Below are 12,149 nucleotides of genomic sequence, written 5' to 3'. Positions count from 1 at the left end.
ACATTGAGATTTGGGATTAAGAGCCATTCTGAAAGTTCATTTGTAGTTGTTATTGTTCTGTAAAATATCAGACTCTACAAAAGGAGGAACCACTGGCTAGGAGAAAGCTGTTGGAAAGCCATGTATAAAATAATCTGAGGGGGGATTTTATTGCCTCCTATGTAAAATTCCTTTATTCACATTAATGTCTCTGCCTTTCTTGGATATGAAGAAGGAAGAGTGAAAAAACAGAAACCTCATCAAATTAATTTTCCACTTGAATAAAGTTGGTGGTTTGATACAAATTGATCCCAACTAAATCTTCTTTGAATGATACCCAGTGGTCTTGGTGCTCCAAAGGCATGTCTGACACTTTTCCATAAAAGGTAGACCTTAGCTTGTTTTAAACTGCCAGTAACTCCTCTTTGGCTCTGATTTCTTATACAGCTGTAGCCAAAAGCTGTGGCCTCTACAGCCGTGGCCTCAGTAGCCGTGGCCTCTACAGCCATAGCCAGAGTCAATTGTAAATTTCCTGAGATCTTTTTGAAGTTCTGGTCTCCCACTTTCTTTGCCTTTTTGGGTCTTGAAATCAAAAATTAAATTTCAAAAGTACAGAGATTTGATCCAGGCCACTGGTGGGAAATAGATGGACTCTCCCTCTCAGCTCCTCCTCCCTCCCCCAAAACTTACTGGTGTTGTGCTGTTGTGCATGCTGTGAGAGAGGTATGGAAATTATCCTGATATTGGTGGTCTAGTAATAAGGCATATGACTAGGGTTTAGGTTGTGGTTACAAGGGCTGGATCAAGTCTGGGGGATGGGGGGAGTTGAGTATACTGCCTTAGGCCTTTAAAGGTTGTGTCTTTACAATTGTCTGGTTCCTTGTATTTATCAAAAAAACTATAGTTTTACCCCCTTCTGTACATATTTTTAGATGGACATGGTGGTTCATCCCTTAAATACACTATACTCTCTTTTTATAACCTTAACAAGTTATCTTTGCTATTGGCTCCACAGTCTCTCCCATCTTATATTCTAATTCCCTCAGATGTTTTCTGAACATGGTCTAATAGCTTCTTCTCCACCATCTTCCTTACATGAAAATGTAGAACCTGACTTCCCAGCCAGGATTTAGCAAACTACATGGCCTGGTGAAACTGGGAGGAGTCGCCCCTGCTATTAGAATGCCCTGCAAGCCAAGGTGAGGAGGCTTTCTTGCAGTTGAATGAATAGATGATTTTCTACTCAAGATTGCTTCACAATTTTGTTGTGTCTTAGTAACAAACCTTCCCTCTGGCTTTAGAAAACACTCTTCTTTACAACTTGAAGTTAATGAGAAATCTGGGAGTTGGTGTCTAATATTATTGTGTACTTGTGATCTTTTTATCCTTTTTGGTTTCCATAGAGTGCAGGGTCAGGTGACCACCAGATATAGTCCCTCATTCCTCTCAAATAACCATATGTCTTTGTGAGCCATTCATTGTTGCCTCACCTAGGATATTAGTTCCACCAAGTTGTTAGGGTCAACTAGTCTAATTCCTTTTGCCAAAAAGAAGTGTCACCTTCCTTGATTGCCAGCTGATGCCCCCTAGTCTTCAAGATTTAAGTGGAAGAATCTTTAATTTGGGAAAGAGCACAGGTCATTTGTCAACTCTATCTTAAAAGGACAGACAAAAATCAGGTGCAGTCCCCCATGCCTGTTATTCCAGCTACTTGAGAGACTGAGGCAAAAGAATTAAAAGTTCAAGGCCAGCCAAGGTGAGACCTTTCTCAAACAAGAAGAGAGCTGAAGAAGTAGCTAAATGGTAGAGTGCTTGCCTAGCATGGACAAGGCTGTGGGTTCAATCTCCAGTACCACAAAAATTTTAAAAAGAGAAGAAGAGACAAGCAGTGACTTATATGCCTATAATCCCAGTTACTTCGGAGACTCAAGCAGGAATATCATAAGTTCGAGGCTGTCTGTGCAATTTAGTGAGACCTTGTCTCAAAATAAAAAGGGGTGGGGATATGTGATTCAGTGGTAGAGTGCCCCTGGGTTCAATCCCCAGTACCAAAAAAGAAAGAAAGAGAGGGACAGGAGAGGGAGGAAGAGAGAGAGGAAAGAAGAAGAAAAGTATTGACTAGAGAATTTGACATGCTTTGGCTAGATTGCACCAAAGATAGAATTTTAAGAAGCAGTTTTCTTAGAAAATGGAGTTGCTAAAACCCTGACTTATTTAGTGTGTGTATCTGAAAATGATCATGATAGTTTGCTTTACTGTCAAGGTCAGCCTTGGCTGTCTCAAAGTAAAAAATAAAAAGGACTGGCTGGGGATGTAGTTTAGTGATAGAATGCCCCTGGGTTCAATCCCTGGTACCAAAAACAAACAAACATAGTTTGCTTCATCATCAGCCTGGTGTCCTGGGATGATTTTCTTGAACCCATGAGATTGCCATTTTTTTCTAGTCACTTGGATCCAGGGAAACCCAGCAAACCTCTCTGAATAGTTAAATTCTATTTAACAGGGTTAATTAGAGAATGTGGTGCCATTTACACCTTGTTCAGACAGTACTCCCATCAAGGATTGAAAAGAATAGTACTTGAAAGTTTGGAAGTTTCTATGCTATATGATTTTCAGCAAATAATTGTTACTTTTGCATTTTTCTTAGGATTGGGATTTTGAGTTGGATCAGCAGAGTTTAGAAATTTAGTTCTGCCTAAATAGGGTAAAAATAAGAAATTTTTTTATTTGTTAGCATGTTCTTTGAGTTCCATGTATTAATAGGGTCATATGAAACATTTTATAAACAGTCTGGAGAAATTATAAACTACCAAAAGTCTCCTAACCATAAAATCTTAATATTCTCAATTTAGCTTCATTAACCTTTTTGTGGAAGAGGGTCCAGTTTATGGTAAGATGATGACTTGTGAAAAGATAATTTCTTAATTTTTGGCATATTTATGCTGTATTTTTTATATCTCAGAATGAAGTTCTTTTACTTTCCTCTAAGAGCATCACCTAATTTTTGGATGAATTGCTTTCATTTATAACCTTTAATTCCCTATATCAGCATAGCACAGACTTTCTAATATAGATTTAGACTATAGGAAATTTTTTTCTATTAGTTATTTCAATTTTTTGACTATTAGAAATGAAGACATTTCTCCCCCATCATTTGACCTTGACTTGGTCTTTTCTTTTTTTTTTTTTTTCCATCTCTCTCTCTCTCTCTCTCTCTTTTTTTTTTCCTTAATGCTAGGAATTGAACCCAGGATCTCATGGGTTCAATTAGGCAAACACTCTACCACTGAGCTGTACCCCAAGCCCAGGCTTTTGTCTTGTCCCCACCAGATATGTCAGAGAGAATACATTTTTTCTTTCCTTCCACCACCATTATTTTGATCTGAAGACAGGGAGGGCAGGATTTGTCACTCCCTAACTTCCTGGCATTCAGATGCTGCCCAGATATCTGTGTTGATTTCCCCATCTTAGACGCCTAGAGAGATGATCCCACTGGCTGGAAGTTTGCTTTCTGGTTCTCATGGGCACTTTTCTGGCTCTCTTGCAGTATAGCGTAAGCACTGTCCACCTGCGAAGGGCGCCCCTCAAGGATCCAGACGCACTCCTGGGCATGTGGCGGGCACTGAGCCGAGCGGAAGGCGGCCACGCTCGGATAAAGGCCAGTGGTGGAGTTTTTCATTTTCCTTTCAACTGTGGTTTTGTGGAGTTTACCAACCTCCATGAGAAATAGGGGGCTTCTCCAGAATACTATATGCAACTCAGTCCTCCAAAAAATCTCTGTTGACATTCATCCTAATAGTTGACTGTCAAGGCACTGCTAAGTCTTTGACTCTAATAGACTCTTAAGACCAGTGTGTTTCTTAATTGATCTTTATCCTCCCTGGATTTTTCCCTTTTCAGCCAAGGTTTAGACAGATAATGTTTTGCCAGGTGGGGTAAAAGGAGAGAAAAAGGAGCAAGGATAACAAGAGAGAAGAGTGAAAGACTGGAAAATAAATCCAGTGTAGAGAATGAGACTAGAAAATGAAAGAGGGCAAAGGATTTCTTAGAGAGGAAGTCAGAGGATAGATACCCTTTTGGTTTGAAATAAAATGATAATTGAGAACCTAAAGTTAGGGTAGAAATCCTGAATAACCAAATAGGTCTTTTCCAGCTAGGAAACAGGAACTAGAGAAATTAAATTTCCTAGAAAAAAAAAAAAATAGCTTTAGAAAGCTAATTTCATATAGCCCTCTTGTGAATGTCCCCTTTGGTTTAACTTTATGGTTTGGATCTTAGTTCAATCTTAATTGATCCTTTCTAATGCCCCACTCCAAGAAAAATTAAACAGCTGTGTATATCTGTGTCTCTTGTATTTTCCCTGCCTTAATCATCTCAGAGTTCTTTTTTTTTTTTTTTTCCCCTAAAGAAGTTATGTTAAGAAGCTGGGGTTGTGGCTCAGAGGTAGCACATCACCTAGAATACCTAAAGCGCAGCACCATATAAAAATAAAGATATTGTATCTACCTATAACTTAAAAAAGAAGTTATGTTAAAGACACTAATCAATAAAACTAGAAATCTCTCAACACATAAATAAACACACATACACAATAGTACTTTTTTTCAGATATACTTAGTTGTATTTATTTAAAAAATATTGTAGAGTCTCTTTTTAAGTGAAAATCTTTTTTTATTTTTTATTTTTTATGACTTAACAGATAAAAAATAGGAATAACTCTGTGGATCAGATTTAAAACATGGTATAGAGCTTCAGGATATTTTTCTTGTGTTTTCCTTCTTTGAAATACTCTGATAACAGAATTCACAAACAGAATAACACCACTATCACTCCTTGGAAACAGTTCTTCATTAGCTTTATATAAATTAAAATTTTGTGAGTGTGCCACTCTTCTGTGGTAACTGATGTCCCTGTATTTATTTTCTTTCTTTTTTGAGGGGGTTGGGGCAGGTACCAGGGATTGAACCCAGGGGCACTTTACCACTGGGCCACATCCCCAGCCCTTTTTTATGTTTTACTTAAAGACAGGGTCTTGGGAGTTGCCTTGGGCCTTGCTAAGTTGCTGAGGCTAAGTTTGAACTCTTGATCCTCCTGTCTCAGCCTCCCAAGCCACTAGGATTACAAGCATGTGCTACCATGCCCAGCTGTCCCTGTATTTCTATGGATATGTGGTCTAGGCAGAATAAATCACATTAAATAATTTGTTTCCCCTCTTAAGTCCCCCTATAGCTTAATACAAATGAATTCTTTTTCTTTGAATTTTGGGATTACCATTTTTGAAACTCTGGAAACCTGTAGAGAAGAAAATATAGATAATCTGTTTTCTCTGTGTGCATGTGTGTATGTGTGTATGTGTATGATTGAACACACGCAAGGGATTGAACCCAGGGTCACTTTTGCCACTGAACTATGTCCTAGCCCTTTTTCTTTTCAATTTCAAAACAGCGTCTTGGTAAATTGCTGAAGTTGGCCTTGAATTTTTAATCCTCCTGTCTTGGTTTCCTGAATTGCTAGGATTATAGGCATGCACTACTGCGCCTGGTTTACTCTGTTCATTTTATCTTAAAATTTGTCATAATTATCAGTGATGATATTCTTCAAAGATTTTTTTTTTCCCAGTCAGGCTTTTAAGCAGACATTCATGTTATTTGAACTTTCAAGCTTCTTTCTTATATAAAGAAAATAAACTTTTGGAGAAAAGTCATCTTAAATTACTTATAGGTACAGACTTGTAGTTGACTTAGGCTTCTGGCCCCCATGTGGGTCTTAATCTTTTGATGTTCTCTTATTCTCACATCCTTCACAGTCTCAAGAGATGTGTGAAACAAGATGGTTAGTGAAATTTGTCGTGTTTGTGGTCTTTGATAGGTACCAGACATGATTAATTTATGATGTATTAAAGAAATCCCAACTCTGTAATCATCACCAAACTCTGCCTTCCTCTGATAGCACTAAAATAGACTTATGTATTAGAAAAGATTAAGTATTTCTGAATTTCTTACATGGAAAAACTATATTTATGCAAAGTTTTTCTTCTGCAAAGAGCGATTAGACTTGAAGTTCTCTGGTTGCTGACAAAGGGAGCCCAAGCAATGACAGAATCTATGTGTAAAGTTTGCCTGGTCTTCATGTGACAGACCCAACCTTGCCAAGTAATGAAAGTGAACAGTACTAGTAATAACATTATGTACTCCCTGATATGAAATACTGAGAGTAGCATTACTTTCTGATATTCTTGCCAGAAATGTATAACCTTAATCTAAATATGAGGAAACTTCAGTTAATCCCAAATTGAGACAACTTTCTACAAAGTAACTAATTGAAAGTGTCTGGGTTATAAGGAACAAAGAAGAAAATGGGGAAGTGTTGCACTCTTTGAGGAAATTTAGGAGACCTTAACTACCAAACACAATGTGGGATCCTGGAATTTGAAGTTTGTATAAAGTCTAGTTTAGTTAATAGTATTGTACCCGTATTAGTTTCCTATTTTTTAATCATTGATCCACAGGTAGATAAGGGGCTTATTGGTGGAGAATATTAATGAACTATCCATGAACTGGTGTGTGTTACTTTTTAGCTTTTTGTGAATCTAAAATTATTTCAAAATAAAACACTTTTAAAAATATGGGCATAAATAACTGAGTAGTGGTTTTTTTTTTTTTTTGGTTTGGTTTTTTTTTTTTTTTTTTTTTTTTTTTGGTGGTGGATTTTTTTGTTTGTTTGTTTGTTTGTTTGTTTGTTTTTGGCAGTGTTTGGGATTGAACCCAGGGTCTTGTGCATGTGAGGCAGGCACTCTACCAACTGAGCAACATTCCTAGCCCAACTGAGTAGATTTAACCTGACTCCTTGATAAGATTTTGAACATGAAACATTGTGTCTAATAATTTTCTTTTTTGTTGTTGTTTTTGTTTTATACTAAGGATTGATCCCAGGATGCTTTACCACTGAGCCATATCCCCAGCTCTTTTTATTTTTATTTAGAGACAGGGTCTTGCTGAGTTGCTTAGGGCCTCACTTAATTGCTGAGGCTGGTCTCAAACTTGGCAGTCCTTCTGCCTCAGCTTCCCAAATCACTGAGATTACAGACCTGTGGCCACTAGGGCTGGCTAATAACTCTTTTTGGTACCAGGAATTGAATTCAGGGGCACTCAACCACTGAACCACATCCCCAGCACTATTTTTTGTATTTTATTTAGAGATAGGGTCTCTCTGACAGGGTCTACTTCACCATTGCTGAAGGGGTGGCTTTAAATTCAGGATCCTCCTGCCTCAGCCTCCCAAGCTGCTGGGATCCCAGGCATATGCCACCACACCGGCTAACTCTTTTTTGATGTTAAGCTTTTCTTTGGAATAAATGCCCTTTGGATGACTATTCCAGTAAAATCCAGCTATAGAACTTTACATGAAAAGTAACTTTAGTTACACATTGGAAAGTCAAACAATGTACTAGTTGTGGGCAATAAAAATAATAGCAAGATAACTTTTTCTTCAAGTTTTTATTATGTGTTAGGTATTGTGCTAAATATTTTACATGCATGGTCTCATTCAATTCTCACAGAATTGCTTGATATATGTATATATAGAGAGAAAGAAACTTTTTTTTTTTTTTTTTTTTTTTGGTACCAGGATTGGACCCAGAGGCATTCTACCACTAAGCTATACCCCTAGCCTTTTATTTTTATTTTGAGATAGACTTTTGCTAAGTTGCTGAGGCTGGCTTTAAACTTATAATCCTCTTGCCTCAGCCTCCCATGTTACTAGAATTACAGTGTGCACCACTGTACCCAGCTAGATACCATTATTCTTAATTTGTGGATAAGCAAACTGAGGACAAACACGGTAGCTTCAGGATTTGAACCTAAACTTGCCAAAATCCAGAACTTATACTCTTAACTACACTAATCTATATCTTCCTCCAAATTAGAGGTAACAGCAGACTCCTTTTTCCCATTTGATGGCAGCCGTAGATTAATGTATCCAATCTAGCCCAGTGCCATCCAATAGAAATATAAGGCAAATGTGAAATTTTAAATTTCCTAGTAACTATATTAAAATAGATAAAAAGAAACAGATAAACAATTCTTAATACTATGTTCATTTAACCTGGTGTATGCAAAGTATTATTTCAGTATATAATCAATATAAAAATTATTAAGGTATTTTGCTTTTATTTTTATGCTGAGTTTGGAATCTCGTGTGTATTTTTACATTTACAGCCATCTCAGTTCTCACCAGCCACCATTTCAAGTACTTAACCTTTATGACTGATGGAAACTATATTGGATAGTGCAGTCTGAGATTGTGAGATGTGGAAATTATGATGTGCTCTTTATATTACATTCTTCTTCCTCTTTTCATAAATAAATATTTGATAGTTTACTCCTTTTGCAGTGTAAATTAGATCTATATTTTGGTTTGGAGTAAAAGTTGTTTAGAGCCTCTGAATACGCAATTCAAGATTATTGTTTACATACTTATTAGAAACTTCATTTGCAGCACTTGTATTTTTAGGACTAAGCTCTTGATGCCAGATTTTCTTGGACTTGATAATGTATTGGTAGAATATATCTGGACATAGGCTGATGTTGTGGCTCAGCAGTAGAGTACTCACCTAGCACATGCAAGGCCCTGGGTTCAGTCCTCAGCACTACATAAAAATAAATAAATAAAGGTATTGCATCTGATTACAGCTAAAAAACTTTTTTAAATTATAAAAAGAATATATCTGGACAACTCCTGAAAGCTCACCTTTTAAGTTGGTGGGGTTAGAAAATTACAGTTTTCAATTAGCTACTACGTTCCTTGACAAGAGAAAAATGTTATGGTTTTTAAAAGGAAGATAACTAGAAGAGTCAGTCATAGTGGTACATGCCTGTAACCCCAACGACTGAGGAGACTGAAGCAGGAGGAGAACAAGTTTGAGACCAGCCTCAACATCATAGTGAGACCCTGTATCAAATTTAAAAGGAATGGAGATGTAGCTCAGTAGTAAAGTGCTCCTGGGTTCAGTCCCTTGTGCCCTGGGGCAGGGCAGGGGGAATAGCTAGATTTTACTGTGCAATAATTGGAATAAATGAAAAGGTACTAGAACTTTAAATTGTAACAAACCATGACCTACAGGCCAACTTGTTTCTCTTATTTGAAGCAATCAGTCTTAGCAATTATCAGCACTTTCAGAAGCAATGGATCAAGTTTCTTTCTGAAATCTTTCTTATTGGTATCACTATTAGAGCTTGGTAAATTGCTGTGGCTTTCTTGGATGTTCTTAGACTCAAACTAAAGTTTTCTCTTTCAGAATTTGGTGTTCACTTGGCAGAGCTGACTGTAGATCCCCAGGGAGCACTGGCAATCCGTCAGGTGAGTCCAGACTGAAATGATTTACAAGTAACATCCTTTACTTGGTAATGAAACTTTCTTATGGGAAAGAGAAAGAATAAGGCCAATTTAAATAATCTATGATTTAGATTTAGATATGATCCAAATGTATAAAGTCATGTATATGATATGTATGAAAAGTCTTTTTCTTAATGCACTTCTTGGCTTATTCTCTTCACAGCTAGCATCAGTCATCTTGAAACAATACGTGGAAACTCACTGGTGTGCCCAATCAGAAAAGTTTAGGCCTCCTGAAACTACAGAAAGGGTAAGAACAGTTACTTGAGTAGTCTGTAGACAGATATTTGAGTAGCCATCATAAGAGATTGTCAACATTCGTTGACAACATGGAGTGATCAAAAGACTTACGTAGAAAAGGAGATTGGTGGCTGGCATGGGGGGGAGGAGCACAATGCTGTAGATAAGAGAACTCAGGTATCAGGCTGGCCTATGTTCAAATGCCAGTTTTGCCCTTTACAATCTGTGAGATAATTGGAAACATACTTAACTACTAAGCCTCAATTTACTAAATCTCTAAAATTAGAATTATAATGCCAATTTCAAAGAGCTTGAAAATAAAATAATGTTTCTGCTTTGTGTAGTGCTCTGCAAATATTCTGTGCCCCCAAAAGTATTGAGATACAAATTGTAGAGACACAAAGGCTGCTGGAATCTTCTGCAGTTATAGAAATGTTTTTCTGTCTGTGATGTCCAACATAAGAGCTACTTAGCTACTGAGCACTTCAAATATGGCTGACAGGTGTGATGGCACAGACCTGTAATCCCAGCAACTTGAGAGGCTGAGGCAGGAGAATCACAAGTATGATTCCAGGCTGGGCAACTTAGTGAGACCCTGTGTCGAAAGAAAAAAAAAAGGGATGGGGATGTAGCTCAGTGATAGAGCACCCCTGGGTTCAATCCCCAGGATCATAAATAAATAAATAAAACAAAATTAAATACTTCCTACTTGAAGTGAAAAACTGAATTTTTAATTTTATTTAATTTTAATTGAAATGGCCACATGTAGCTAATGGCTACTCTAATGGACACCATAAGTTTAGAAATCACAGGTGAACTCTCTGAATGAATTATTTGTCAAGTTTGCAAATAATTATTTGTCAAGTTTACAAGTTGGAGTTTTCTACAGCTATGCAGTTTTTATATTTTTTTCTAACATAGTTTCAAACTGGACTGGGTTCTGCTGATCACCTATAACCTGATCTAATGGCAAGTGGACTTTCCTCCTCTACAGGCAAAAATTGTTATCCGGGAGCTATTGCCCAATGGGTTGAGAGAATCGATAAGCAAAGTGCGCTCCAGTGTGGCCTATGCAGTGTCAGCCATTGCTCACTGGGACTGGCCAGAAGCCTGGCCCCAACTCTTCAACCTGCTCATGGAGATGTTGGTGAGCGGAGACTTAAATGCCGTCCATGGAGCCATGCGTGTGCTGACAGGTACCAGAAGCCTTTTCCTGGTATTGGTACTTGGATTCCAAGTGACAGGAACACTTACAAGAAGCTATATGATAGAGTAGCCAAGATCAGTAGAATTTGCTACAAATGCTACTTCTTTCTTCTAGTTTTTTATGAGTGCTATTCCTTTCCTAGTTTTTATTTCTACATCTACCCTCCAGCTCCATTGGTTCTTTCTAGAGAATTAATTTGGCATAGTACTACTTCTACTACCAAACCTAACCACTTAAGGATACAGGAAGCTGGAAGTATAGCTCAGTAGTAGAACGCTTGCCTACTATGCACAAGGACCTGAGTTTGAAATCTGCCAGAAAGGATACAGGAATAGCATGGTGATTAAGCAGTCAGATTTGAGGTTCATATTCTGGCTTCACCTTGACATTTACTCTTCACATGGCATGTAGCTTCTTTGAACCTGAGTCTCCTTGTATATAAAATTAAGAGGCTAATAGTGTCTATCTGAAGGAGCATTTAGTAGTTTAAATGAACTAATCTTTGTAAATTGTTTAGCACAATAACCAACATGTGGTAAGCACTCAGCAAGTTTTAGTCATTATGATTTATCATTATTAATATATATTATTTTCCATTTAGCCAGTTATATTCTCAATTGATTAGCTTCATTTTTATAGTGATAATGTGGAAAACCATCGGGTAAAAGTGAACTCAAGGGCTTATGTTTTATTGCTTAGTGCAGCCAAGACAAAGTTAAGAATAGTCAAATAGGGCCAGGGATGTGGTTTAGTGATAGAACTTTTTGCCTAGCATGTGTGAGGTCTCAGACTGATCCCCAGCACTACCAAAAAAAGAGAAGAAAAAAAAAGACGTGTCAAATCGGATTTTCTTATAGAAATTTAAGAAATTTTTTTTTTTAATGTGTCTATACAATCCTGTCATTTAGCCATTTCAGAGAATATGTAATCTTTAGTCTCTTCCCTTTTTTCTTCCTAAGAGGTTGATCTTCAGCTTTTACTCCAGGGAGATTTGGTGGATATCTCTTCTGATTAATCTGTCAGTTCCTCCCAGAACCTACTTTCATATATCCTAGAGTGTGGCCCAAGTTTCTTAATCCTTTGCAATTTCTACACTGCTTCCAGTTTACTAAATGAAGTCACTTGGAAATCTTTAAAGAAATTCTTATCACTATCTTGTACTCATCTGTTAGAAATCGTCCTTCCCCTGTTCTACAAGTTCGTGGAAATCCCATCTATATCTTATCTGTTTCTCTGTGACTTGCCAACTTACCTGAAATGTATTCTTACCTGGTTATAATTGCCAGATTCACCCTTTGAATCTCAGTTTTAGCAAATGGCATCTAAGCTG

At 37.3% G+C, this 12,149-nt stretch overlaps 1 protein-coding gene across 3 annotated transcripts in view; it reads left to right on the top strand.

Moving 5' to 3' along the window:
• Positions 1 to 12,149, top strand: part of Ipo9 (importin 9) — a 44,606-nt gene that overhangs the window by 1,279 nt on the left and 31,178 nt on the right. For 2 of the 3 annotated variants that reach the window (XM_076872807.1, XM_076872806.1), the window contains exons 2-4: positions 9,275 to 9,336; positions 9,536 to 9,622; positions 10,607 to 10,808. In XM_076872807.1, the coding sequence (XP_076728922.1) occupies positions 9,275 to 9,336; positions 9,536 to 9,622; positions 10,607 to 10,808 (351 nt within the window). Of the gene's footprint in view, positions 1 to 9,274; positions 9,337 to 9,535; positions 9,623 to 10,606; positions 10,809 to 12,149 lie in introns of those variants that run through there. The other variant, XM_076872808.1, reaches the window with a different exon arrangement.

Source organism: Callospermophilus lateralis, chromosome 13 (genome assembly GCF_048772815.1).
Source record: "Callospermophilus lateralis isolate mCalLat2 chromosome 13, mCalLat2.hap1, whole genome shotgun sequence".
Taxonomy (NCBI): domain Eukaryota; kingdom Metazoa; phylum Chordata; class Mammalia; order Rodentia; family Sciuridae; genus Callospermophilus; species Callospermophilus lateralis.
This window is presented reverse-complemented; position numbering and strand designations above follow the sequence as displayed.